Raw genomic sequence first — 26,868 nt, forward strand, 5'->3', positions numbered from 1 at the left:
TTTATACCTAATACTAGAAGAACTCGGAGTGAGACTCTCGTATTGCTGAGTTAGCATAACACCGGACTGCTACCTATGTATAACACAAAATATCGCCTTTACAACGAACAAATGTTCGTATTTTAGACGGGACTCAAACCCTCAACTATAACTGCTACTAAAATAATTTGTAATAATGCAAAGCCTTTGTGATATCAATATTTACGTGTTTTTACTTTTTCAGTATAGTGGTGCAATACTGTTGTGCTACAAGAAACATTTTCCAGTGTGTTGGATGTTGCTCAAATTTAGTACGGTACTTACAATTTAGTTCGTACTTGAATGGTGTAGACGAAATATACAGGGTGTTAAAAAATTATCCAATATTTTAGGAGGTGATAGTATGCATCAAAACAAGAAAAAAAAATGTCTAATAAACATGGGTCCTACAACACATACTTTCTGAGATCTGAACACTTCGTTCATAGGAGGTGCTCCATGTGACGTCCATTTATGGCAATGCATTTTTCTGCCCCACAATACAGCAGACTACCAGATAATTATACCGTAGTTGACACCTCTGGCATGGAATACTGATACGTCGCAAGGAATACTGAAAAGAAAACCTTGGTTGCGGATATGAGCAGGGTTCAGCAGAGATGGTGTTGTGAATTTTCGTAATCAGCATGTGTGGGCTGATGAAAATTCCCATGCAGTTTAAGAAACAAGGCATCAGCAGCGATTCTCAATCAACTTATGGGCAGACGTTATTAGCGATAGATTAAGGGCCGTACGTCCTACCACAGAGATTAACTTGGTATCGTTATCAGGATTTTGTTATTAATGTATTGCCTACATTGCTGGAGTATGTGCCAAGTCAGAAAAGACTACAGATGTGGTTCATGCGTGGTGGCACACCAGCACATTTTTTTCCGCAATGAGCGTGAATACCTGACGCTGACATTTCAGAACCACTGGATTGATTGGGGGAGCCCCACACCTTGGCTTGCTCGTTCCTCAAATTTAAATCCCTTAGACTTTTGGTTATCAAGAACAACTAGGTCAATTTCAAAGAGTGCGTGATTCCTTACTCCGAAGGGCGGAGGAATGCATTGCCATGAATGGAGGTCACATTAAGCACGTCCTATGAACAAGTGTTCAGATCTCAGAAAGTATGTGTTGTAGGACCCTTGTTTATTAGACTTTTTTTCTTGTTTTGATGCATACTAGCACCTCCTAAAATATTGGATACTTTTTTTAACACCCGGTATAATTTTACTGAGAAAGTATCATTAGAACATTTGGAAAATAACACAAACTCGAAGTTTGTTCTAATCATTTTGTATTTTGAAACATTTCTTTGCGTAAGGAATAACCAAATACAGGTGTATGAACTTTACGACTTCAAAATGACTGTCAGAGAAGGTAACTTAACTTACAGAAATAAACATCGAAACAAAGACTTTTTCAGACAGAAAGTTTAGGACTTGAGAAATCTTTATAAATTTAAATCTAATTCATGCCGTATGGGAGACGCTACAAATGACATAAATGGTCATAGCACCTATTTTGCTGTTATATATACGGTATGTAATTGTCTTTTCTTTGTAGTAGCCTATTGTTATTCATCAAAACTCATTTCATGAGGAATATTTATGTGTATTTACCTATATGTTGCGTTTTTTATAATAATGATGGAATCATTTTCTGATTAAATTATAAGTAATGATTGTGAAGGAGCATGCTTTGAGAATAAAAATGTAATTCAGGACCTGCGCGGGGTACAATAGTACGATAATTTTGCTGTGGCATAAGTTTAATTTGTTTTCTTTTAAGTCAGTGATGAGCATTTGCTTTTGGGAGCGAAATGGCCGTATCCCTAAAATGTCACACATACACACTTATTGAGAATTGTACTCGTCAAAGCGTCCTCAACAGTTCTATGTTTTGTACAATTATTTATTTTACTAACATGCATTGCGTAGTCTTGAGTTTGTCACCTTTGAACAGGTGTACACACTTTTCAGACCAATGTTAGATTTATTCAGAAATTACTCATTCTCTCCCTAGAACAATTTTGAATAACTGTATAATTCTGTTTCAGTGCAGTTGAAGAGTGTTTACAACTATCTTAAGAAAGTCTTGTAATTAGAATATCCAAGCAGACACTTGTTTGCTTAGATATTTCGATGCTGTTGGGAGAGAGACTAACAATCTGCATCCTGTGTGTGTGTCTCTCTCTCTGCTTACACAATAGTTGAAGTTGTAAGTTACAGGTTGGCAATGAAATTGCTTCCTTAAACAAGCCGGTTGTTGTATCTCTTGACAGTGTTTATCAAACTTCACTGGTTTGCTGAAGGCGTCAGCGCTCGAAATAATATATAGCTTGGAGCTCATTCTCTAAAACTCCAGTAAAAAAATGCAGCCATCTAATACATACACAGAGGAAACAGTTTAAAATGTCCGTCTTCGTCATAATCAGGGTTACGAATTTCATACATTCGCATATGTTTTCAAAAATTCTTGTTGGTATCTATAGGAATCACATATTTTATGTTTTGTTACATGAATTTTATTATAATGCATTTAAATACATATTTTTCCACTTTGAAATAACTGCATCATGTTTTCATAAGTTTACTCTAATATTGCATAATATGTTAACGTTTTCCTCGTAAAAAATAAAATTATATCATGAAAACGGCTTTAAAATCAACTATTTTAGATAGCTAACATAAATACAACTGTTGTACCTTACTAACACAATACAACAAATCAATTTTCATTATTGTATCTCTTAACTCTTCTGACCTAAGGACTTGTCTTTTTCTGCGAAGCAATTATCATCTTTTCAGTACGCTCCAGTAACACCCAGTGACTTTGAGGAGGGGTTTTGTGTTCTAGTTAATCAGCTTCTCAAAAATAAATGTAAGTTTAAATAAATTAAATTGTCCTGGATGGTGCAATGGGTATAGCGCTAGCCTTCTGTGCCCGAGGCTACGGTTACGATCCCGGTCCAAGTCGATGGCATTTAAGTGTACTTAAATTCGACAGGCTCATGTCAGCAGATTTACTGGCATGTGAAAGAACTCCTGCGGGACAAAATTCCTGCAGACCGGCGACGCTGATATAACCTCGGCAGTTACGAGCGTAGTTAAATAAAACATATTTATTATTATGTATCTCTGATGATATAAGAGTGGTGTTGCTGCCGCCTCTCTGTTCACCATATCCATCCATCCATCCATCCATCCATCCATCTATGTACGGTGATTTCTCATTAACTATTGGGAAAGTGTCGTTTTAACCAGGAGTGTCGCAATGACAAATTTTGTGGGAATTCGTTGGCTAAGTGACTGAACTAAGTCAGCAGGCTAGAATGCCCAGAGTTGTGCAGAAATGTTGTGATTATTGTGCAGCGAATCAGTAGACTCTGAGTTGCCACCACGCAAACAATTTTCGTACTAAATTTTTTCCTATGAAGGTACTAGAAAGGTGTTAGTGGGATTTAAAAAGGGCGCGTCAATTATTATGGCTGTTTGCATCCTTATCTAAAATCCTTCACGAAACAAGGTACTAGATCATACAAAAACGTACTATAGCCTATTAACTTTTCTTTGTTCGTATATGACGATTTATGCTCATAAGACAGATTTTTAGACAGATTTTACATGCAAGCCACCGGCGTGGCTCAGTCGGTTAAGGCGCTTGCCTGCCGGTCTGAAGTTGCGTTCGGACGCGGGTTCTATCCCCGCTTGGGCTGAGTACCTCGTTGGGTTTTTTCCGAGATTTTCCCCAACCGTAATGTGAATGCAAATCTATGACGAATCCTCGGCCTCATCTCGCCAAATATCATCTCGCTATCACCAATCTCATCGACGCTAAATAACCTAGTAGTTGATACAGCGTCGTTAAATAACCAACTAAAATAAAAAAAATACATGCAACGCCCGGATAAATTATGCATATGTGAATTTGGAAGTACTTGAGCTGAGAAACCACAGTTTAAATATACTTACCATATTTTGTAACTCTTGAAATCAGTGAAGGATATAATACCAACAGCAGTAAGTGATCTCTGATATCGAGTCAATGACTTACGAAAATTTTTGGTAGATTAATGTTTCAGCTTTTCCTTTTTTAGGGGAGTTCATTCACCATTACGGTTTGTAGTTTGTTCCTGCATTTATTTTTGTTTATGGTAACAGCAGAACACACTTTCTGCAGCAGAAGAATGTGGGAGACACAGCTTTGTCTTTAAGATTTTTGTTAAATTTAGTAGTCCAATATGTGTTCACCTATAGCATTTTTCATTTCATAGACACAGTTACAAACTGTCATATTCCTCGTGTCTCCGGAAAGGTACTAGATTTAGATAAAAAGTATTAGCGTACTAAAAATGTTAATAAAGTACTAGCAGTGGCAACCCTGAGTAGACTAACAGAAGAGCTGCTTGTGTGAGAATATATCCGTTAGGGTCTGCATATAACAGAGAGATGAAATCTTGACATCCTCAGAGTTGCGTGTTGCCTCTGTATGTTACTAATAAACTGAAACATTTCGTGTGTCGACACTTGTGTTTGTCTTCTTTTAAATCAGATGAGTTGCTTTAGTTCTTCCGGTAAGCGTGACTACTCAGTAATTTGTTGTAGACAAAGTTCTATCTTTATTCTTATGCATCTTTTCCATGTTTCAGAGCATGCAAAATGGTGTGTCTTTACGGCTTTTCTTAATGCTCTTATAATATTCCAACCATTGCTTGATATCTGTGTAGTTTAATATCTATGTGCCTGTCATGATTGAATTCGCTGCTACTTTATAAAGAATTAAAATGCCTCATAAATATATTATATGCAGATGGTTTCGGGAAATAACTTACAAAAAACAGTTTTATTTATTTATGTATGTATTTATTTATTCATTTATGTACTTATTTATTTATTTATTTATATACTTATTTATTTATGTATTTATTTTTATGTATTTATTTATTTAATTTATTTATTTACTTATTTATTTATTTATTTATTTACTTATTCATTTACTTATTTATTTACTTACTTATTTATTTACTTACTTATTTATTTGTTTATTTATTTGTTTGTGTGTTTGCTTGTTTTTTTGTTTGTTTGCGTGATTGCTTATTTGCTTATTTACTTAGTTGCTTACTTATTTAATTACTTACTTACTTACTTATTGTTTGTTTGTTCGTTCGTTCGTTTATTCGTTCATTCGTTCATTCATTCATTTATTACGGACAACATTTTTTTATATGAATAGTGATTACCGTTGCATAAAGCAGAGGAAAACTACTCGATTGTACTGTTTTCCAATGAGACCAACTTTATTATATTCATAAGGTAAACGATTCTCGGAACAGGTAGCCGCTGAATCTACATTTCGCACTGTTGCCTTTTAAGAACGAATTTGAATTTTAACATTCTTTCTGCCATAGCAGACTGCCTAAATGATAAAGAATACTAGCCTATACAAATTTGAATATCTTGATACTGATGATTCTATTTTTCTTAATTATGCAGTGTCTGCTCTTTCCCCAGACTTGAAGCCACAAGCAGATTCCTTCTGTTGCAAGTCTGCTGGGCGCTATCTAGAATGAACCGTAAATAATGTCATTAATTTCAGTAGGGTATTCTTTGAGATATTTCAAACAAAACGTTTAATACAATTTTGCTCACTTTTGCTTCTTTTTCAAGATAAAAATTGTTTTATTTGAAACATTCCATAGCGTTTTTTGAGAAAGCCATTGATTTAATTCCCAATATCTTCATTCATTTTAAGAGACCAGTGTATATATTATGATAGTAAATGATTGAAAGAATTTTAGTTTTGACTTTAAATGTGCAGAAATTTGATTCGAACAAATGTAACATTTTAAAATTCCTTTTCAGAACGAAAAGTTACATTTGTTCGGATCAAATTTCTGCACATTTAAAGAACATTTTTTTTCAATTATTTATTATCATAATGCACTGCTCTCTTAAATTGATTGAGCATATTGGGAATTAAATCAATGGATTTCCCAAAACACGCTATGAAATATTTCATACAAAACAATTTTTATCTCGAAAAGGAAACAAAAACGAGTAAAACTGTATTAAACTCTTTTGTTTGAAATATCTAAAAAAATTGAAATTAATGACATTACTTACGGTTCATCCTGTATTTCTCCAGATATCGTCAGCTTCTTTGATAAATTTACGAACGGTGTGTACCCTCGAGGGACAGATTAGGCTAGTACAGATTGTCAGTCGTTTTATTGATTGCTTCGGGGATGTGGATACTGTATAAAGCAGAGCATTTGTCCGCTGTAAGGTGCTCTAAAGGGAATTGCAATAACAAATGGAGTCGTATTTGGATCTGCACTCTACCATGCATTTAATGGGTTGTCACCGATTGTCATGTGATAACCGTGCTTGCCTTTATTTCCGGATTGTGCGAATTGATAATCACAAATAGAGTATTACGGGTGGTAAAATCATTCGAATGGATTCCTTTGGATTGGAAATGGAGATATTAAATCGTAGAATTAAATCATGTACAGTAGATAAACACTGCTGCCGTTTTAGGCAAATTTTTCTGCCTTTTCTTCTTCATGTTAAAATTAAATTATAACGTAATTTGGTGAGCATGAAGCAGTTTCTGTATCTTGTTATAGCCTACAGAGCGATTCGGAAGTAAGCTTACATTTAAAAATGTCATGTGTATGTCCTTAAGTAAAAATAGGATGAACATTGGGTTTCAAATGTTTCGTTGTTAGAATAATGATCACAAATGGGTTTCAAGTAATGAGTTCCATGTGTAACTGAGATCCATAAACTGTAACAATTTTAATTCATGTCGGTACTACAATACAGTAGCTGATGTAAAATATGCTTGTGGCTTTATTTAAAAGCATGACTTCTTTCCTTTAAAAATGTTCAGAGTTCGCTCCTCCATGTTCATACATGTTTGAGCACGGCACATAACAACACTGATACACCACTGATTTCTCCATTCGAAACCCATCTTGGACATGCTCTCATAGGTCTTCTGATTTGTTTGCTGGTACATTGGAGCTTCGACTGATCTCTACAGATAAAACTTTAGTGGATTGAGGTCTGGTGATTTCGATGGCCATCACACTTTGACAGTGTCCTGTTCACCGCTAGGAATGTTATCATCTCTGGTATTACGTGAGAAGTGCGGTGTGGCTCCAATCGTACTACAAGCATTTCTACACCTTATAATTGGTAGTGCATGCTGAAGGAGACGTGGCAAGCGTGAATGTAGATATTAAGTTCATTGCAGGTGATTCGAAGGTCCGATGAGCCTGTCCCTAACAATTTTTTGCCATATGTAAATAGAACAATGCTGAAAGTTAGATTTGCTAATAGCATGAGATTTTCATTTTCCCTGTTATATGCTTTGTGAAAGTTAAATACCATAGTTCTGTAAATATCTTAGGTCTACATGTTGAATACAGGATCCACTAACATTATAGCAGTATTGAGACAGTATGAACACAACATTATAAAAAATGCGCCACAAAGGCGACACATTTACGAGGTGATGAGGTGGCTTGCAACATATGAGGGACAGACGCTGTTTCTGTTATCTGCAAAGCACGGACAAGTGTGACTCCCACGCACGTGTGTACCAATCAAGCACAATGCATTTTAATTCAGTAACCTGCTTTTATTGCGAGTGTGATAACTACACTAGAATAAATAATTAAATAAATAAACAAACAAACAAACAAACAAACAAACAAACAAATAAATAAATAAATAAATAAATAAATAAATAAATAAATGCGAAAATGAAGTTAATACACCACTACGTGACAATGAGTATGCAGAAGTAAGTGTAGCACGATATTATATTAACGATTTTTTTAATACCTTCACTGCATTAATTTTAACTTGATAGTAACTGTATCTTTTTTTAATGCGTAGTAGCACCTTACCATTTCTCATTACTCACGCATCTCCACCTACTAGGTCACTGCTAATCGCATTCTTGTCACTTGCCAACTTTTCAGCTCGCAGCATTACTTTCCCATAGGCTAATAAGTTACGAGCTCCTTTATCGTGATGCAATTAATGTTACTGTTTACAGTTTATTTTCATGAACTGTCACTTAAAACATTCAAATAAAGTAATTTAATATGGACCCAAATAAATAACTTTCGTTCTCTGAACCACATGTAGAAGGCATTCTTTGTAATAAACAATTAGGTTACATTGCTTGTTTTATAATTGTATGTATGCTTTAATTAGATGTATGTAATTAATTTTGCACAAATTTATACAAAACAGCTATACATATATTGTAATCATTTCTGATACTGTTTTTCTCTTCACGAAAATCGACATCTAAAGTTAATATGAATGCTAAACATGTTATTTTGGAATAAGGCTCCGTTTTTAATTTGTAAACTTACTTCGCTTTAGAGATTCACTCATATTTTCTGTTGTAAGAAATGTATTCGAAAAACATTCTAGCTCGAACTGCTCAATACTGGATAAAACGTTATAGGAAAGAAAATTCCAGACGAATTTTCATTTCGTTTTGATTCTCCCCATTACTTGTTCAAGCATATACAAGGTGGGTCAAAAGTCGCTTTCCCCAATATTCGTTCTTAGGTTTCATACTTGTGCACATAGACAGATGTCATAACTGGAATAAACGAATAGTTGGTTTAATAATAAGTGGTGGGTTGACATGACATCGTCTTCTTACAATGCACTTATCCATGTCGTCGACTTCGAATTTTACTTATCGTACTTTTGTTTACTTTAAGCACGTGAATTAAAGTGACTTAAAGGAATCTTTAAACTATCTATTTTCTTTCCTTCACAAAACCGTACGCTTTATAATTAAGACGTCTGGCTGCCCTATTAAGTACTGACTTTTGTCGTCATCTAATATTACACACGCTCACCTCATACTGAAGAATTGTCGTTTCAAGCGAATGTATTTCTCACCGTTCAACAGGTTGGCACGGCTGTAATTCATAATCTCGCTGTCCTACTACAAGCTTGGTCGATTAGTATGTATGAGACACAACAAAATAAACATAGAGAATCTTACTTATTTAGATAATCACTACATTTTCTCTTTATTTACTTTACGGCATTTTTTGTAGATTTTTCTCCGCTAAATCTCAAATTTTTATGAGTAAGCATATTAATTTATATTACATTCAATTGATCAATATTAGGTCCCCTACTTTTTCTAGTGTTTATAAATGATCTTTCCCTCCTAATTTGGAGATGACACAAGTATAGCAATTACAGCCAATAACTCCAACACATTCCAATCTTCAACAGAGACAATTCTTCCAAAAATATGCGATTGGTTCTCAGCCAGTAAATTAGTATTAAATTGTAACAAAACTAACTTAATCCAATTTAAATCCTGTCCAAGTTCAACCTCACAAATTTCAAGCGCAACGATTAATAATAGCTCCCTAATAGAAACAACAACAACCAAATTTCTTGGCATACAAATCGATAATGTGTTAAATTGGAAAAAATCGTATTAAAGAAGTTACTTCCAAACTAAATTCAGCATGTTTTACTACTAGATCTATGCAAGAGATGATAAATCAGTACCTTAAAAACAAAAAACTTTGCATACTTCCACTCGGTAATGAGCTTTAGAAGTTCTACAGATAGTAACAGTAGGCCTATATTCCTACTACAAAAAAGAGTAATTAGAATAATAGTAGGTGCCAAATCTAGGGAATCGTGTAGGACTATTTTTAAAAAACTAGAACTAATGCCCATGGCTTGTCAGTATATTTTTTTCATTAATAAGCTTCCTCGTATGTAATCGCGAAAACTTTGTAACTAATTCAACAATTCATAGCATAAGTACTCATCAAAGAGCTGACTTTCATAATCCATGGGCAAGTCTATCGAGCCATCAAAAAGGAGTGCGTTTTATGGCAGTAAAAATTTTAATAGCCTCCCTACGGATATTAAAAATCAAACTTAAAACATAAGACTATTTAGGACCAAATTAAAGAAGTACCTAATTTCTCACGCCTTCTATTCTGTAGTTGAATTTATGACATTCAACAACGCTGCATGAATATTTCTGTCTTGTATTGAGTATCGATACTAACCTCTTGTGTTATACTAGTATACTGTCAAACTGTTCTGTATATACTGTATTTCAACTAGATTATGACTATAATTAAGACTTTGTAGTACTATTAAGGTTGCGATGTACGAATACCATGGAATGTAAATAAATACAATAGAATACAATGTACTGAACCTACAAAATCTCCATATGCATAATCTTTTGTAGCTCAGAAAATCGAAGTGTGTATATATTTTATTGTACGAAAACAATATGAAAAATATTTCCAGTTATATTGAATTTACTTCCCAACATGATATCCTGTTTTAATGAAATGATTCGAAGTCTGATTCCTAGGGTACACGTAGTCCATTGTGAGAAACACTTCTTTAAATAGTGGTCAAATTGCGGAAGTATAACGGTTTCAAGTGCGTAATGGAGTCGTTTAATTTGCATTTATAATGCGTTTGAAACTAGCAATCCATTGTATTCACCTCCGGTATTAAAACGGAGGAATTCCATAAAGTACACATGATAGAGGACCTGAAAACAATAGATCGCCACTTGTGATGAAGTACACAGGTGGAAATGACATGTGACAACTGCGCCATTGAACGCACTGGTAATGCTCACAAGGATATGTGTGACTGAATGAATGTATAATTGAGGAGTTCATTTTCAAAACGTCTCTTGTCCACTTTAAAACGAAAATGGGCTTTCTGTGTCCATGCATTCTAACTTTACATATAACTGTCATGATTTGGCTTCAGAACGTGCTGTGAACCATAAAAATCTGAGTTAAAAGTAACTATTGGAATCAAACTGATTCTTGTAAACAGCAAAAATTGCGACAAAATATTAACTCCAGCTTCGGAATAAAAGAGTTTCATGTTTCCATTTGATTCTAAATGCACCCAGCCTCTTTTGTTTCATTATGGCTCTTGCCTAGCTGGTAAGAAATTTTAGATCAAAAACGTTTTTCGTGATTTTTCACAAAGTTATTGGAATAAACAAGGGTCGTTTTGAAAATGGGCTTGTACTTGACTGATTGATCGATCAACGACCAACGTTCTGTGTAACGGATGGACCAACTGAGGGAGTGACGGACTGACTGACTGTTCGTTGACATGGTTTGAGTGACTTAATGGCTAGTAGTATGGGTGTATGTTGTTGTTGTTTAATCATCTGTCCGAAGACAGGTTTGAACCTTACAAGTGATACCAATAAGGCATCACTCATGAGGCAACTAAGCCAGGAGATAATGGGGTAGGACGGGCAATTCCTTTCCTCCTCCATTGCATACATCGCTGACTAGTTACATATCACACTAATCAGACTTCAGATGTATACAAACAATTGAAGATTGTGATCCCAGAACTGGTTAGAAAATCAAGGTGAGAAGTTCAGAAAATTTTCCGTTCTTCTTGTCTGTGCCGCTTTTAAGCTCTGAAGGGGGAGAAAATGTCCAAAATTCGAGTCATTTGACATTGTCTTCTGATACATTTCAAGATCGTAAGTATTTTGACTTAGATTCTAACTTCGATGTGTGTATTAATTTTACCTCTTGTATATGCTTCGCCGTATAATATTCTGTCAAGGAATTTCAACACTAAATAGGCACGCCGTCTTATTAGGTTACATCATGAACCTGAGAGAGAGATGACTTCATAACATCGTGCTCACAACCACATAATCCGCGATTTTGTGGTTTGTATACGATGCAACTCGGCAATTCAATAAACTAAGCTAATCCGGTACTAAAATTGCTTATCGATCTGGTCTGTCATTTCAACCGAGGACAATTTAATTTGATTCATTGGGAAGGATCAGCGTGGTGATATAGAAGCATGTGTAATTGTCATTTAGCTATGTTTTCCACGCTGCATTTTTATTGTAATTTTGTTTAAAATAGCCATATTGAATTCCCTTTGACATTAATAAATTGATTTAATATTTTTACAGTGTTCTGTAAATTTAAAACCGATTATCTGGTTGCCAGTGCAAATGATGATTCTATTTTATTTTTAAATATATCGTTGTTCCGTATTCTCTCCGCAATCATAATTGTATTTTTAATTTAACCTCTGCTTTGTATTCTGGATCCTAGTGGTCAGCCGTAGATGTCAGCCAGATGTCCCAAATTGTGGAATTTGTGTAAAAGACGAGAAGCTAAAACTAACCAACACGTTGTCAAGAACTAGCTCGTTGCGCGACATTTCATATTTAATAGTTATTTTCGTAATTCAATTAAAATAGGTATTTTTAGACAAAATTTGTATTTATCTCGAATAGTAAGTAAATTTACACCCAAAGAATGCACATCTACCCAATAGACACACATGCTGTTAGCTTTTTTTGAATGATTCGCTAGGTCATCAAGAATAGATGTCCACATTTTATCGTTATAATATAAAGACGAGTACAGTAGAGGAGGCAAGACCTGTCCTGTGATCTTATCATGTGCTGTGATTATGTCAGTAATGGGTATGGAAGAGGAAGATAGGTTTTAGCCTGAGATGAACTACCGTGTCGGTAGATTCATGTAATATTAATCATGAAATAAACTCTCTTTTTGATAGCTCATTCTTTCCTCTCATGCGCAGCTCGCATGCTAGGTCTAGCCTCCTCACCTATAAATGAATCAATCATTTAAGAAAGGGCTCAATGACAAAAAAAAGTAAAATTTTCAGTAGACTGAAAAAACATTTTTTCTCTTACAATGTATTACTTTTAATCTATTTTTAATCTAAATTGTTGTACCATAAGAGTTTGATATCTTTGATGCGTAACCTTTTACTTGTTAATTAAATATCGGCAAGTTTAAGTTGAGCCCATTCAAAACTGTTGCACTGAAATTTAATATGATGGATATAGTTAAGTTTATTATAGAGTTTTTTTTTGTAGCTGTTACAATGTTATTAAATAAAAAGATATCAAGATTAGTTCAAATTATTCAGCTAAATAATTTGTATCATTGAATTAACTTCAGTCTCACACTTCCGAAGTATACACACTTAAATGAGTTCACTCATGAACATCTGCACTGCAAGTAGCCCAAGCTAAAATTTCTTCATAGAAGCCTTTGTGCTCTTGCGGGATATAACACATAAGTGTCTTCAAATATGCAATCTTTTTAAAATGTTAGGCACTTCACTGTCATAAGCTTTACGCGTTGAAAGTTGAACCACTCTTGATGGAGCTGGCAACCTTAGATCAAAGGTATACTGTTCACAATCAGCAATGTATCTTGAAGTAATTAACTGTCCGGGTTTCAGAAAAATAATAATCAAACTGATTGAACAAACTAGGCTGAAACATGATTCTTTGATCACGTTGTTTGTTTTTTGTTTCAATTACCACTGCAGTCTTTCTGTAAAATTTAGACCGCCATTTACTAACATCCAAAATATCATCACTTTCCACCAAAGTCACTACAAAGCTATATTTTTTAGCAGCTGCCACTATAACTGAAACATATTCTTTAACTGAATATATCCTATCTTCCGTACGAATTTATCTTTTAATCAAAGCAAAGTCCCTGTCACAAGCATTAAATGAGTGCCCTCCAAAAGGGAAGAAATGAGTTATTGTGTTAAACTTTTGAGTTTCAACTAATGCAGCACACATTCTAACCGTAGCATGGCTCTTATTTTGTCTAACACATCCGTCCGAGTACAAATTAAGTTCACTTCTCTGCACGTGATTTTTAATATAGTACAAAATAAATTAACACTCATCATTTCCTGCTTTCTTCGCTAATCCTTCATGATAAACGTACATGACACAGTGGCCAGTTACAATATTGTGAATGTTGAATACATTAACCCAAAGTTGTCTGAGGTAAAATACATCTTGCATAGGGATGCGTGGAAGAGTCAAATTTTGCATGAAATCAAAGCACAGTGATAAGACACTGTTACTTTTCAGGAACTTTTTTTTCTCTGTTTCATGCATGTGAAGAACTTGTGGACTCTACGTTTATGAATCATGAGCTCCGCTGCTGCCGCCTTTCTGACACGATCATTTAAAATAGGGCTTCTAATTTTAACGAGGAGCTCTTTACTAGTTATGCAGGTATCAAGGTGTGATCTGCCAAAAGCCAGGTTAAAATTGTAATGAAAATAATTTAGATAGTACTTGTATTTAACAGTAGTATCGGGATATTTCTCTTAAACATCTCATACATTATCCTGGCATTGAGTCGAGGGTCTTTTTTGCCTGCAGAAACACACACTTCTGTAAGAAACTTCATTTTGCATTGCATTGCTTGAACATAATCTCTGTTTATTATATTCATTACTGTCAGATAAAATAAGTTCCTGAATGCTGCCACAAAATGTCAGGTGAGTTCAGTTTAGGTCTCCACTCCAGGAATTGAGCCATTTCTAAAATGAACGATATAAGAGACACCTTGATTTTCCAATACTGCATTTCGGAATTAAGCCCATTTCATACTGAATAGATGGGGTCTACCGTCTAGGAACATAGAAAACTCAATTGTAAAAATCAAGGAATTGAGCCCTTTCTTAAATGACCGATTCAAATGATACGAAGAGGACTGTTTCTGAATTAATAGAGTAGAGAAGGCTGATATGTTGTGGACACCCAAAAGGAATGCTGATAAAAATGAGGTCTTACAAAGTCGATACATACTTTCTCATTGAAGGTTTTATGCGTCTCATAATAATTCGGTTCCTTTATTTTGATGTGAACGATTTTTTGGAAAGATTATTCAAAATAAATAAAATCATTTATCATACACCCATATGAAGATATGAACTTTTGTTTTCTGGATTTCACGTAACGGGCATTCCTTACAACTCCAAAAGTAAGACATTCGACTTCATTTATGTATGGTTTAAGTAAATATGCAAGTCTAATAATTAGTTTGCACAAATTTGTATAAAATAACCATATATTTATTGTAATCACGTCTAATAACTTTCTAGTTAATTAATATCTGCAATTTAAAAGTAATGTAGATGTTAAAATATATGAGGCCTTGCTTCAGCGATTCAGTCGTGCGTAAGAAAGTATGTATTTGCAAGGCATGTTACTCCAAGAATAATGGGAGTTTTTGCACTTTCGATCGAATCTGTGACATTAGTTAGAAAATTCGCTACGAACAGTGTAAATAATGCTGTATTAATAATTATCTCCTTGGCGCAATAGTGTCGCAGTTAAGATGTTGCGCTGCAAGCCAGAAGGTCGTTGGTTCAATTCCCAATAGTCATGGATTTTTTTTGCGGTTATATAAACCTTTGGTCGCACTATGACCCTCTGAAAAAAATTAGTGCTAAGGATATTTCCTTGGAGGCTAAGGCAACCAGCAACTAGGACAGACATTCCTATTGTCATTCATTGTCGTTTGTCTCTTGAGGTGGGAACTTTAACATCCCGTCATATAAGAACCTTTATAGCAGTAGTGACCAACTCAGTTGCTCTTATGAAGCACGGTGTGTACTCACGAGAAAAAAAAAAAGAACTTCGCAATGCGATCATTGGGACGATCTACTCTCGCATTCTGGTCATATGCAGCGAAGAGTGCTCTTGCACCACTGCTTTAGACGTTCCTAATGGAATAGATTATTGTTAATTTTTTTTGGAAATATAATAATTTCACCATATCGTTTGTTAGTTCATTCTTTGCAGTCAATAAGTCACGGAGAGTATCTTGGATTTGATTGGGATCAACTTACCGTTGTGTGATTTTGATTTCAAATATACGTTCATTTTATACTAAAGTTATTATGTAGTGTTTCATGTGCATCATTCGCAGAAAAATTGACTCGTACATACTCCTTCCAGTAGTATAGGTAAAGTCGCGGCACACAGATGAACAAACGACATTCTCAAAACAATTCTTTCGGTATCGAGGATGCAGAAAACGTGTACTACTTCCGCGAAAATCTCTAGATCGATTACACTGTACAACATGAAATTTGTCCTTTTTATAAAAAAAAAAGTGTCTGTTCGATGTATTTTGTGATGACAAAAACGAATCTGCAGTTAGTTTTTGTCCAGCACGTACTGTTTCTCCAAAATAAAAAGTTATTTAATGTTAGTGAAATGTTGCACTACTTTCACCTTATGGGATGCAACATGTCACTGAAAGTACACTTTCTTGAAAGTCACCTGAACTTCTTAAAAAAAAAAAAAAAACCTTGGTCCTGTAAGCGATGAACACAGGGAGAGGTTTCATCAAGAAATATATACCTTCGAAAAGCGCTTCAGTGGAAGGTGGAATGCAAGTATGCTGGCTGAATATTGTAGGTCACTCATCAAATATACTGCAGAAGCCGTCTACAGACGTAAATGGTCAAAAAGAAATTTTAATTTCTGAATTTTGGCCAAGCAAAAGTTGCTTTATGTGCTAGTGTATCAAATTTGTGTACATAAGTGAAGTGCGTGTACCATAAAAATGGTATTTGTTAGAAAATTTTGGTTTTCAGAAATGAACTCAGCACTTCTCATTTAGTTAAAATTACGTAGTTTGATCTAAAGGACAGAAACAGAGTTCAAATTTATTTTGTTGTCCAGTGATTTTACCGCATCATAATAAGCTTCTGCTTTTATTTCATATAATGAGATTTTAAGATGGCAAATAGAAAAATACCACAGAAACAATTAAGAAACTCTGGATGGATGGATGGATTGATTGATTGATTGATTGATTGATTGATTGATTGATTGATTGATTGATTGATTGATTGATGGATGTATGAATGCGTGGATAAGTGGATGGATGGATGGACGGACGGACGGACGGGCGGGATTAAACGAAATATGTATTATCATGGTCTCACAGGCGAAAATGTTGCATCTCTCTTTGCCTGTGTGCTTCTGCCTCTATATATTTTTGCAATTAGTGTTTATGTTTTTAAAGTATTAATTCAATCGAAAGTAGTTTTAAGTGCTATATCAAACAATATGGAAACAGATTCATCTCAGTTGTTACTTAAATTCTAGGTATAATTATTTTTCTTTCGTTGAGCACACAAAGACGGTGTCGTACTGTTAGCTAACTGGCGCTAGAGCGTCGGCTTTCGAAGTCTGAGATACTAGTTCAAATATTAACGAGCCCAACTGGATATATAGTGAACAAAGGCGGTAATGAGGCAGGTTGTCTCTGAATACTTGCGGTTCTCTTGCCGTCATTCCAGCATTTCTCCATCCCTCATAGAGAACCTTACAAGTACTAGAAACTGCTGCGTTGTTCTGCCTTTTCATTGAACTTACCACAAGGGATTCTTGTGAATGTTTCATGGGGACTTGATCTTAAGAAATCCCTACTAAAGGCGCTGACATCTCAACCTTTGGGTATGCACATATGAATTTTTAGATACGGTGTAATTAATTACATAAAACTGATGGTAATTTTTCTTCTGTTTCAGGTTTTGTTACGTGCATCGTTTCTCTGAATCAAGCAATATGTGATGATATTCTTAGTGCGAAAAAAAAAAATTTTGTTGGTGCTTCTTTGTGTGTGATATATGAAAGTTTTGATTTGTGAATATTATTTATAACGTTTTGTGCTACCGATATACGTCCGTAAAAAAACGAAGATATTAAGATGAGTTCATCTGCACCGCCGAAACCTTCGGGTTTGAAACCACCCACGAAGATCAACAGACCATGTTCAGTCACGCCCAAACCAAGTCTTCCATTAGCTGCTACTCCTTCTGCCAGAGCCAGTAAGTATATTTGTTTATCTCGGTTCTTATTCCAGGAGGGACAACAATTCAACATTTTCAGTATGTATATGTCTCTTAGGAGTTTGTGAATTTTGATAACTTACAGCTGACTATCCTCCATGTAGCCCTTTTCCTGCTACTTGTGGTTTTATGTGCCCCAGCTGTTTTTATCCCGTGTGTTTCAGTTTGTAATTAATTAATAGTTCTGAACAGCACTTACATGCTGTAGGCCTATGCAACCATCTTTATTTTTCAATTTATTCATGGATATTTGCACTATGTGTAGTATAAAATGATCTCATGTTTCGGAACTGTTCTCTCTGCAGGAGGACGAAGTATGATTTCGAGTATACTCAGTTCGCGAGTTAAGTAATTAGATTGTGATTATTAACAAAAGTTGCGCATTTTGGATGCTTCTATTAAGCCTGGGTTTTTCTGTACCGACGCATGCAATGTGCGAGATACGAGGCCCGCCTCGCACAAATCCGGACTACACGAGAGATAGTGAGTGGTTTCTATAGCTGCGAGGTGCGCAGACCTAGAATCTCACAGTTATAGAAACCACTCACTATCTCCCGTGTAATCCGGATTTGTCCGCTCGCACGTCGTATGTGTCGGTTCAGAAAAACAAAGGCGTAACTTACAGACCTTGTGTCCCCACCAAACTCCTGGTGACTCTGATATCTGATTGTAATAAAATTCCTTTCATTTGGCCGGTCGTACCGCGTTACATTACGTTAATGTCGCTATACCTTTTTTCCTTTAGGGTCATATTCAACTTCGGGAAGAGATAAAAATATCTGCCCGTGCCAAATCTAGCGAGTAGAGGGGATAGTGATTACCACGGATCGATTTGAAAGAATAAACTTTTATGACATTAAATACGAAGTTCATGTTCACTGCTGTGCATAGAAACGAATTCGAGGTTATAATTCCGGCAGTAGTACAGTTTTCTTAACGTGATCGTAGGGTCATAAGAAAATTGGCCAGCTTAGACGATAATTTTTCTGTAACAATATTATTTTTCACTGTCTTCTTTAAAGTGTGTGAATCGTAAGGAGACTATAGACTTCCGTCACATTTTCTTATTTTCAACATGAAATTTAATACGACACTTTACTTCTTATGGACAATTTTGACACACTTAGCAAGTAGGCCGACATGCTTATGGAACGCTGCTTATTAGTCCTTTGCAGGGAAATGAGTAAAATATCAGTCATTAATGTCACATCATAAAATGTCCTTTTAATTGCTTTTGACGGGGAAGCAAAATATGCTAATTTTATTGCACATAAAAGCTTATGAGTGACGTTACAACCTAAAATTAGTTAGAATTAAGTTTAATTGGACCTTAAAATTCCGAGCCCTATACATTACTTCAATATTGTTTGCTCCATTGTATGGAAAACACATAAAAGTTGTAATATGTTCAAATTTATTAACAAGAACTAAAATAGGTCATAACGTAAGAATACGGAATCTAGTCATTATTTAATAGATTCATAATGCATCTTCTTATACCGGAAATCAATTCACGGACTACTATACCTCTGCCATTTGTGCAGCTTTTAAATTTGGAATAAAAGACTTTAGATGCCGGCTATTGTAATTATTATTAATTATTATTCGTAGTTTTCCTGTTAAATTACCTTTAAATTTGGCACCACAGATTATATCGAATTGCATGGAAAACTTTTCAGTGTAAATGCAATCCTTAACTACAAATATTTGCGGTTTCCTACAAAATCCATTGTTATAGATATAGGCTACAGATTGTTTCAAAATTATACCGAAGAAATTTATCTGGTTATACAAGATGAAAGGGGGTATAACTGCATTAATTTTAAAAATAGAATCTTTAGGTTGTAAGTAACCAAAAAGTCAACTGTCATTTTGGTATTTGAATAACACTTTAGCCGAAAAAAAAATTGTGTCTGAAATATGAATCCCATTCTTGGTAAAACTATTGGGTATTGAGACGTATCATTGGTAAGATAACAACGTGAAGAAAAAATATTCCTTTGTCATTTCTTAAATCCTAGTACAGTACCTCTTATTTTATTGATGAGCTTTGAACTCTTTCTTTTCTCAACCAGCAAAGAAATATTGTGTTTATTTATTATGCTTTCGGTAAGACTTGAGATCAAGTCAGTCGTATTGGACTCCTATGGAGCTCAATTTTGGTATTTGTGAGAAACTCGCTGGCCGTTGGTTGCAAAGGTGACCAGTTCATTACCTTTTTATGTTCTGTGTTATTATTTTCAGCCTTTTTTGTTCCATTATAATGTTTAAGTTGTATGAAAACCACAACTTGTTCGGAGTAATGGATATTCATTTCTGAAACTACATTCTTTCTTCCCGTTCTAAACAATCATTGTCATTATAACATACATTCCAGAATAACTAGACTGGCTTTTTAATGTTACAACACAAGCTTAAAGTTACATACTTTAAGTTAAAAAAGTATCTGCTGAAATCTGAACGCTCGAGCTCAATCTCTGATAGAAACTGTCTGCAGTGTTTACCGATTGTGACACAGAGACATTCAGTAGTAATATTGTATCCGACAAATTTCCAAATGTACCGCTATGCCACGTGAAGGTTCAGTCAGTGATGTACTGGCTTAAAAAATATTTCGCGCCATTACGGGCAAGTTTGAACCCGCAGACCACAACCCCTTAAACCTCTTAAATTTCTTCGGTTGAATTCTGAAACACACTGTGTGAGCATAATTATATTTGTATCTTTCGCTGCCTTTAATAATCTCTGCTATAGGTTTTGACGTGATTGTGATCAGAAGCGAACCAGTTGAATATCCAAAAGTCTTCTCAGAATAATATCTGCAGTTAATTTGAACGAATGGATTAATGGAATGAACTGACTCCATGTGGTCAGCTACGATCTATCTGGAAATTATGAATTCCAATCAAAATAGTGTTAAGTATATCTGTGGTAGAATGATTGGCAGAAATTATTGTTAAAGAATAAATTTTGCGTGGAGGATACCATCTGCAAATCCGCTACAGTCCTATTTAAACATGAAAGTAGGATCTCTAGTGAACGCTTTGAGAATATCACAGAAATATTAATAATATCTACAACCCCAGCTTCACTTCAGCGTAGTAGCCATTGGAGTTGTTCATTCTTGTTCATTCGGTAAAGCTTTGGTTTTTCTGAACCGACGCATGCGACGTGCGAGATGCAAAGGTCCGCCTCGAATAAATCCGGACTACACAAGAGATAGTAAGTGGTTTCTATAACTGCAAGATGGTATGTCTGCGCACCTCGCAGTTTCAGAAACCACTCACTATCTCTCGTGTAGTCCGGATTTGTGCGAGGCGAGCTTCGCATCTCACACCTCGCATGCGTCTGTTCAGAAAAAACCAAGGCTTTAGCGCGTTTCTCCTACTAATCCGTGGCTGTGCTCGGGGTGTGGGTCGGTTCCCGCTTGGGCCGATTACCAACATAGTGAAGAACACTACAATAAGACGTAGCTTAGCAAATGTATGATAAACGCTTTCAATCATGAAGTCATTTATTGTCGCTGCGTGTTTCAAAATAACTTCGCAGCATCTGTCTGCAGAGATTGAAGAAATTAACTAAAACTTCGATTAAGATAGCCGGCCTCGAGAATCGAACCCCACTTCTAAAAAATAAATAATTCAATATTATATTGTGACTAAATTGTTCGTTAAATTGTACTGATAAGCATGACAGCTATCAAAAATATTTTTTCGTGTATTTTTTATTCTTAATTTATTTTATTTGTTACGTCATTTCTGATAAAATAAGCTAAAATTTTGTACGGATTTGCTTATGTTAACCAAAAATGAAATCATTCATCTAAATTCAATGTATTTTTCATGGAATGACTGATTTTATTGACAAATCTTGAAGTTAAAATGAGAAAACCGATCATTTCAAGCTCCAGCCACTCATTATGCGAACTAGGTGCAAGCACGATCACGAAAGTGTCATCTCATCCCACATTTATACAAGTTTCTTAAAATCCACGTCCCCTGTTTCTAACGTACCTACAGGTAATGCCAGCATTTTTGGCGCGTGTCCTTGAGTAAAAAGCCAGTCAGTGAGCGCTTATTGTCAGTGCAGCTGAGAACGGTACCACCCAAATATACGTTACATCAGCAATCTGCCAATCACAGTTGTCAGTCTTATTGCCTACTGATTGCGTCAAAGACAAGTCAATTTTCAGTCAGTTGTAGAATGAACTGGTAAAAGGCCAAAACGATTTTAAACTCACCTATATTTCGAACATTGACCAATTCAGTTGTCCATGTCTGGAAATGGTCGTTGATTTCTTTTGGAATATGGTGTTGTATTTTACGAAAGCATATAGCCTGAAATAAAATAGAATAGATTAATAATCTAATATATTTTTAACTATTTCAGAAACATGTTAGATTATTGCTCCCTTTAGGGAGATTACTTCTTTGCTACAGCATGGTACAAATATCCAAGAATTGTAAATTATGTAGTTCGGCACAGAATATTTTTAAATCTGATACTTCGCTTTATTAGTTAAAGATTCCAACGATAGGCGGTGTTATTCTATAAATATACCTGCGTTATACAATGAGCTACTTTGTCCAATTGATTGGTCACTCTCTGTATTTTTACATTGAAGGTGGCCTAGGATTTGTTTCTCGAATGAGGTCCTGGCTTCAGTTCTGAAATTTCCCTCAAAATATCTAAATAAAAAATAGGATATGAATTTAAGGCCACGATTGTTTCCTTATATTTGTTATCAGTTCTATTGCATTGTTATAATTCAGTCTATCTCAACCCATATCGCTTATACAGGGTTGTTTCCAGTCTCTGATAACGAATTTGAATGACGTCATGTGCGGCAGAAATCACACCGACAGCTTAATTGCGGCGAGAGGTGACAGACCAGTAGTGAGTGATTTCATAATCAGAGTGCACGGTGTATCAAAGTAGCTATGCTCGAGAAAATAGAGCCTTTTTGGAAGGAGCACATAACAACCCTTTCAATGCCAAGTACAGATACTTGAAAATCATAGGAGCCTGCAAAAAAAGGTGGTTTCCTTATTTCCAAGGAAGGCATCTTTTGTGTACCTAATAAGACTGGCAAAGCTCGGATGGGATTAATTCCAGAGTGGAAAACGCAAGCAAATCCACTCCCCCTCACAAGTCGCCGCACCCCACGAGATAATACAAATTAATTCCATTCGAGCTTTACCAATCTTATTAAGTACAGTATACAGAAGATGCCTTTCTTGGAAATAAGGAAACCTCGTTTATTGCAGGCTTTTTTTATTTTCACTTAACTGTACTTGGCATCGGGAAGGGTTGTTATGTACCCCTCCCAAAAAGGCTCGATTTTCTTGGGAATTTCTGCTGAGTTGCCATGCACTCTCACTATGAGATCACTCACTACTGGTCTGTCACCTCGCTCCACAGTTCAGCTGTCGTGTTACTCCTGACGCACATGTCATTCAGATTCGTTATCAGAGATCGGAAATAACCTTGTAGTCAGAAATGTAGCCACTCCGTTTATGAATATCGGCACAAAAGTACTGATTTTTTTTTCTCTTTTACGGGATATGATGCCTATTCTTTTCCTTGTGTCAGTATGTTATTTTGTGTGGTGTATCCGCACTGTGCTTACAACATAATCAAGGAGTCACACCAATATTGCTTCAAAATCTTCCTAAGAGTGAAAACGGAATGGACTGAATAGCGAAATCTATGGTGGTGATGTCGATAGTAGTGATAATAGTCGTAATGATATATAATGAACACATTTCTTTAATGTGTGTGATCATTTCTGGTACTTCATTTTTATGAGAGTTTTTAAAAATATTATTGTATTAATGATATTGTCATATTTAATGCCTTATGCTTTAATTTGGCTTAGAATAGGCCTATAGTAAACGTACTCTGTAAAATACAGTAGCTAAGTAATTTCATTTTAGAGAATTTCAATAGATAGTGTTCAAAGCCATCTCTTGAATATGAAGATGATAAATTTTATTTTCCTAGCTCTTCCGAGTAGAGAGGTTCTGAACTACTCTGCCATAGATTCAGAAGCCTATGCATGAATTTATCTTATTGTGTGTAGGGTAAAGGTGCCTATTTCCGTGATATCCCTAATCCCGTGATACTTTTTTAAAATTGAATGTCAGTCAAAGTTTTGCCGTTCGACCATAAAAAACGTATCACGGAATTAGTCAGTGAAAAAAACCTATCACGGAATTAGTCAGTGGAAAAAACGTACCACGGAATTAGTCAGTGAAAAAAAACGTATCACGGAATTAAGCAACTTTACCTTACTGTAATTGTCATAAATGTTTCGTCTGAAGAATTAAAAATAAATTTGCACTTAAAATTAACTGTATTAAGAATGTTGTATATTCCGGAAAAAAAAATGTATAAACACTTTAATGTTTGCAGATGACCAGGCTATTATACAAAAAAGTGAAAATGATCTGCAACATGCAATACATCACTTAAACCTATTACGTGAGAATTATAATTTTAAAATTTCATACAAGAGAACTAAAGTTATGGCCTTAGAGGAAGATATCCAATACGTTCTATGACCATTATAAATGACAATATAGGCTAATTGAACAAATATGTCATTTTAACTTCTTAGGTTGTGATATCGTCGGCTTAGAGTGTAAATCTGCTAACCGCCAAAAAGAAAATTTTACAAGGGAAGCAAAAAACTGAGTTTAAATTAACTCTGAAACTTTAGGGCCAAATCTAAAGTAAAGATACAAATGCCATCTGTACTTTGGATTTGGTCCTAAGTTTCAGAGTTAATTTAAACTTAGTTTTTTGCTTCCCTTGTGAAATTTTCTTCTTGGTGGTTAGCAGGTTTACACTCTAAGCCGACGATATGTGTTATGAACGAGATAAATTCCAAATGATATGTGATTATGCAATTCATACAAAATTAAAAAAAAAAACAAGACAAGATACAAAGCTGAGGTTTTATAAAGTAATGGCCTCACCTGTTCTAACCTATGGAAGCGAATCATGGACTTTGACCAAGAAAGAACAACAAAGGAGACAAACTGCAGAGATGGAATTCTCAAGAAAGGTAAATGTTGCACATTATTGGATGAAATACGAAATGAAGATGTAAGAACAGAACTGAACTTATTTTCCATTAATGATCGTATACAAGAAAACAAACAACAATGGATACAGCATATTAGAAGAATGGAAAAGGACAATAGCAAAACATTACTAAAATTTAAACCAGACAGAAGACAAGAAGGGGGAAGACCAAGAAAAAGATGGCTGGAGTGAAGGCGAAACAGGCTGCAAGTCTAATTCCTGATAGAGAAAAAGAAGTAGAAGAAGAAGAAGAAGAAAAATGTTCTCAAATTACCATGGTCTACAAAATGTTGCACTGCTGAAAGTGACTGGAGTTGAAATAAAGAGAGCCTAAATCCTGTCCTTCAATATTCAAAATGATATTTTATAGGACAGTTTTTCCAGAAAAAAAAAAGGTTGGAATATTTTCCATCTCACGTCACTAACTACAAGTTTATTTATGTAAATTATGATCCACACGACTACGTACAAAGAAAGATTGGATCTCACGTAATTAAAACGTGCGGGAATAATAAGATCGGAAAATGTGAAGTACATGAAGGCTTTGAGGTTGTACTGTATGTTATCTCTCTTCATTTTGACATAAACACCGACACCGCTATTGAGTGTAAGAGCACCCCCCAACACACTCTACTGACAGCTACGAGTGAGTGGACTATTGTAAAGCAACAGATGGGAAAACCCCGCTCCCGATTCATCCTTGACGTCAAGTGTTAACTGACATATTACTTCCTTTCACACTCAACTGAATAGCCACGCGATTCGAGTTTCTAGAAATACGAAGAATGCTATTTATTTAGAATATTAATAATAATGCATTACTTTTCTCATTGCATAATTATTTATTTCTTTTTACAGACTGAATATGAGTCATTTTTCTTGCATTTGATTGATCGTGATTGGCAGTTATGCTCAATTCTAACCGTTTGACCAAAGAGCCACATTAATATCACAACTTGCAGGAGTGAATTATTATTATTATTATTATTATTATTATTATTATTATTATTATTATTATTATTATTATTATTATTATTATTAATCGTCCATGGTTTGCACAACCTTAATGTTGCATCGAATCCACAACTGGGTGTCGGATACTGGTTGTGGCGGGATTGTTTGTCGGTTTTCTACTCTACATGGTGCGCTGTGTTGTCTCTGATTGAGGCCCGGCGTCCTGCTGATCACATGTTACTGTCTGTCAACATGTGTCCATTTAATTCATTCATATTCATTCATACTTTTCTTCCCAAGGGCAGGTCTTCCACTTTAAACCCAGCATTCTCCAGTCTTCCCTGTTTTCCGCCTTCAGTCTCCGCATACTATCCATCTTATATCTTAATGTCGTCTGTCATCTAATATCTTCTTCTTCCCTGAACTTTTCTCCTGTTCACAATTCCTTCCAGTGCATCCCTCAGTAGGCAATTTATTCTTAGCCAGTGACCAGCCATTTGCGTTTTTTCTTGGAAAAGATAGGCCTAAATGCTGTAGGTTTCCGTTGCTTTCCGCATACCACTCTCTTTTTCGCATTGTAAGAGATCCCACAGGGCACCAGCATGGAGAGTGTATTTGACTAATTAGGTCCTCCGGACTTCACCGAAAATCACGGCAAGGGTTAAATGTCAGTTCTGTTAGGGTTTTTTACCCTACCAAAAACCGGGAAATTCCAGTTAGCCCTTGCGGGGGCTTGTTAGAAATGAGTGTAAGATAAGCTTATGGTAAACCTGTAATATGTGGTTGGGGGTGAATGAATAAGTTGATAGATACGGATGTAGGTAGATTTTTTTTTCTTGTTAGGAGGGAGGGAACATCCCACGCACTACGACCTGAGATCTATTGTACACCCCCCTATATGGGATGAGTTGCGTACCCACCGATCCTCTACGCGCACCGACCTAACCACTTGACTCCCTTAACGACCGGTCCCTACAGCTAACAGAGTCCATGTACCACTCCTGCTTCGGCAACCTCCCCAAGGCTCCCTTAACGGTCC

At 35.4% G+C, this 26,868-nt stretch overlaps 1 protein-coding gene across 10 annotated transcripts in view; it reads left to right on the forward strand.

Moving 5' to 3' along the window:
* Positions 1-26,868, forward strand: part of LOC138701176 (CAP-Gly domain-containing linker protein 1-like) — a 463,706-nt gene that overhangs the window by 234,164 nt on the left and 202,674 nt on the right. For all 10 annotated transcript variants that reach the window (XM_069827828.1, XM_069827805.1, XM_069827820.1 and 7 more), the window contains exon 2: positions 17,466-17,765. In XM_069827828.1, the coding sequence (XP_069683929.1) occupies positions 17,645-17,765 (121 nt within the window). In that variant the 5' untranslated portion in view covers positions 17,466-17,644. The remainder of the gene's footprint in view (positions 1-17,465; positions 17,766-26,868) is intronic.

Source organism: Periplaneta americana, chromosome 1 (assembly GCF_040183065.1).
Source record: "Periplaneta americana isolate PAMFEO1 chromosome 1, P.americana_PAMFEO1_priV1, whole genome shotgun sequence".
Classification (NCBI taxonomy): Eukaryota; Metazoa; Arthropoda; class Insecta; order Blattodea; family Blattidae; genus Periplaneta; species Periplaneta americana.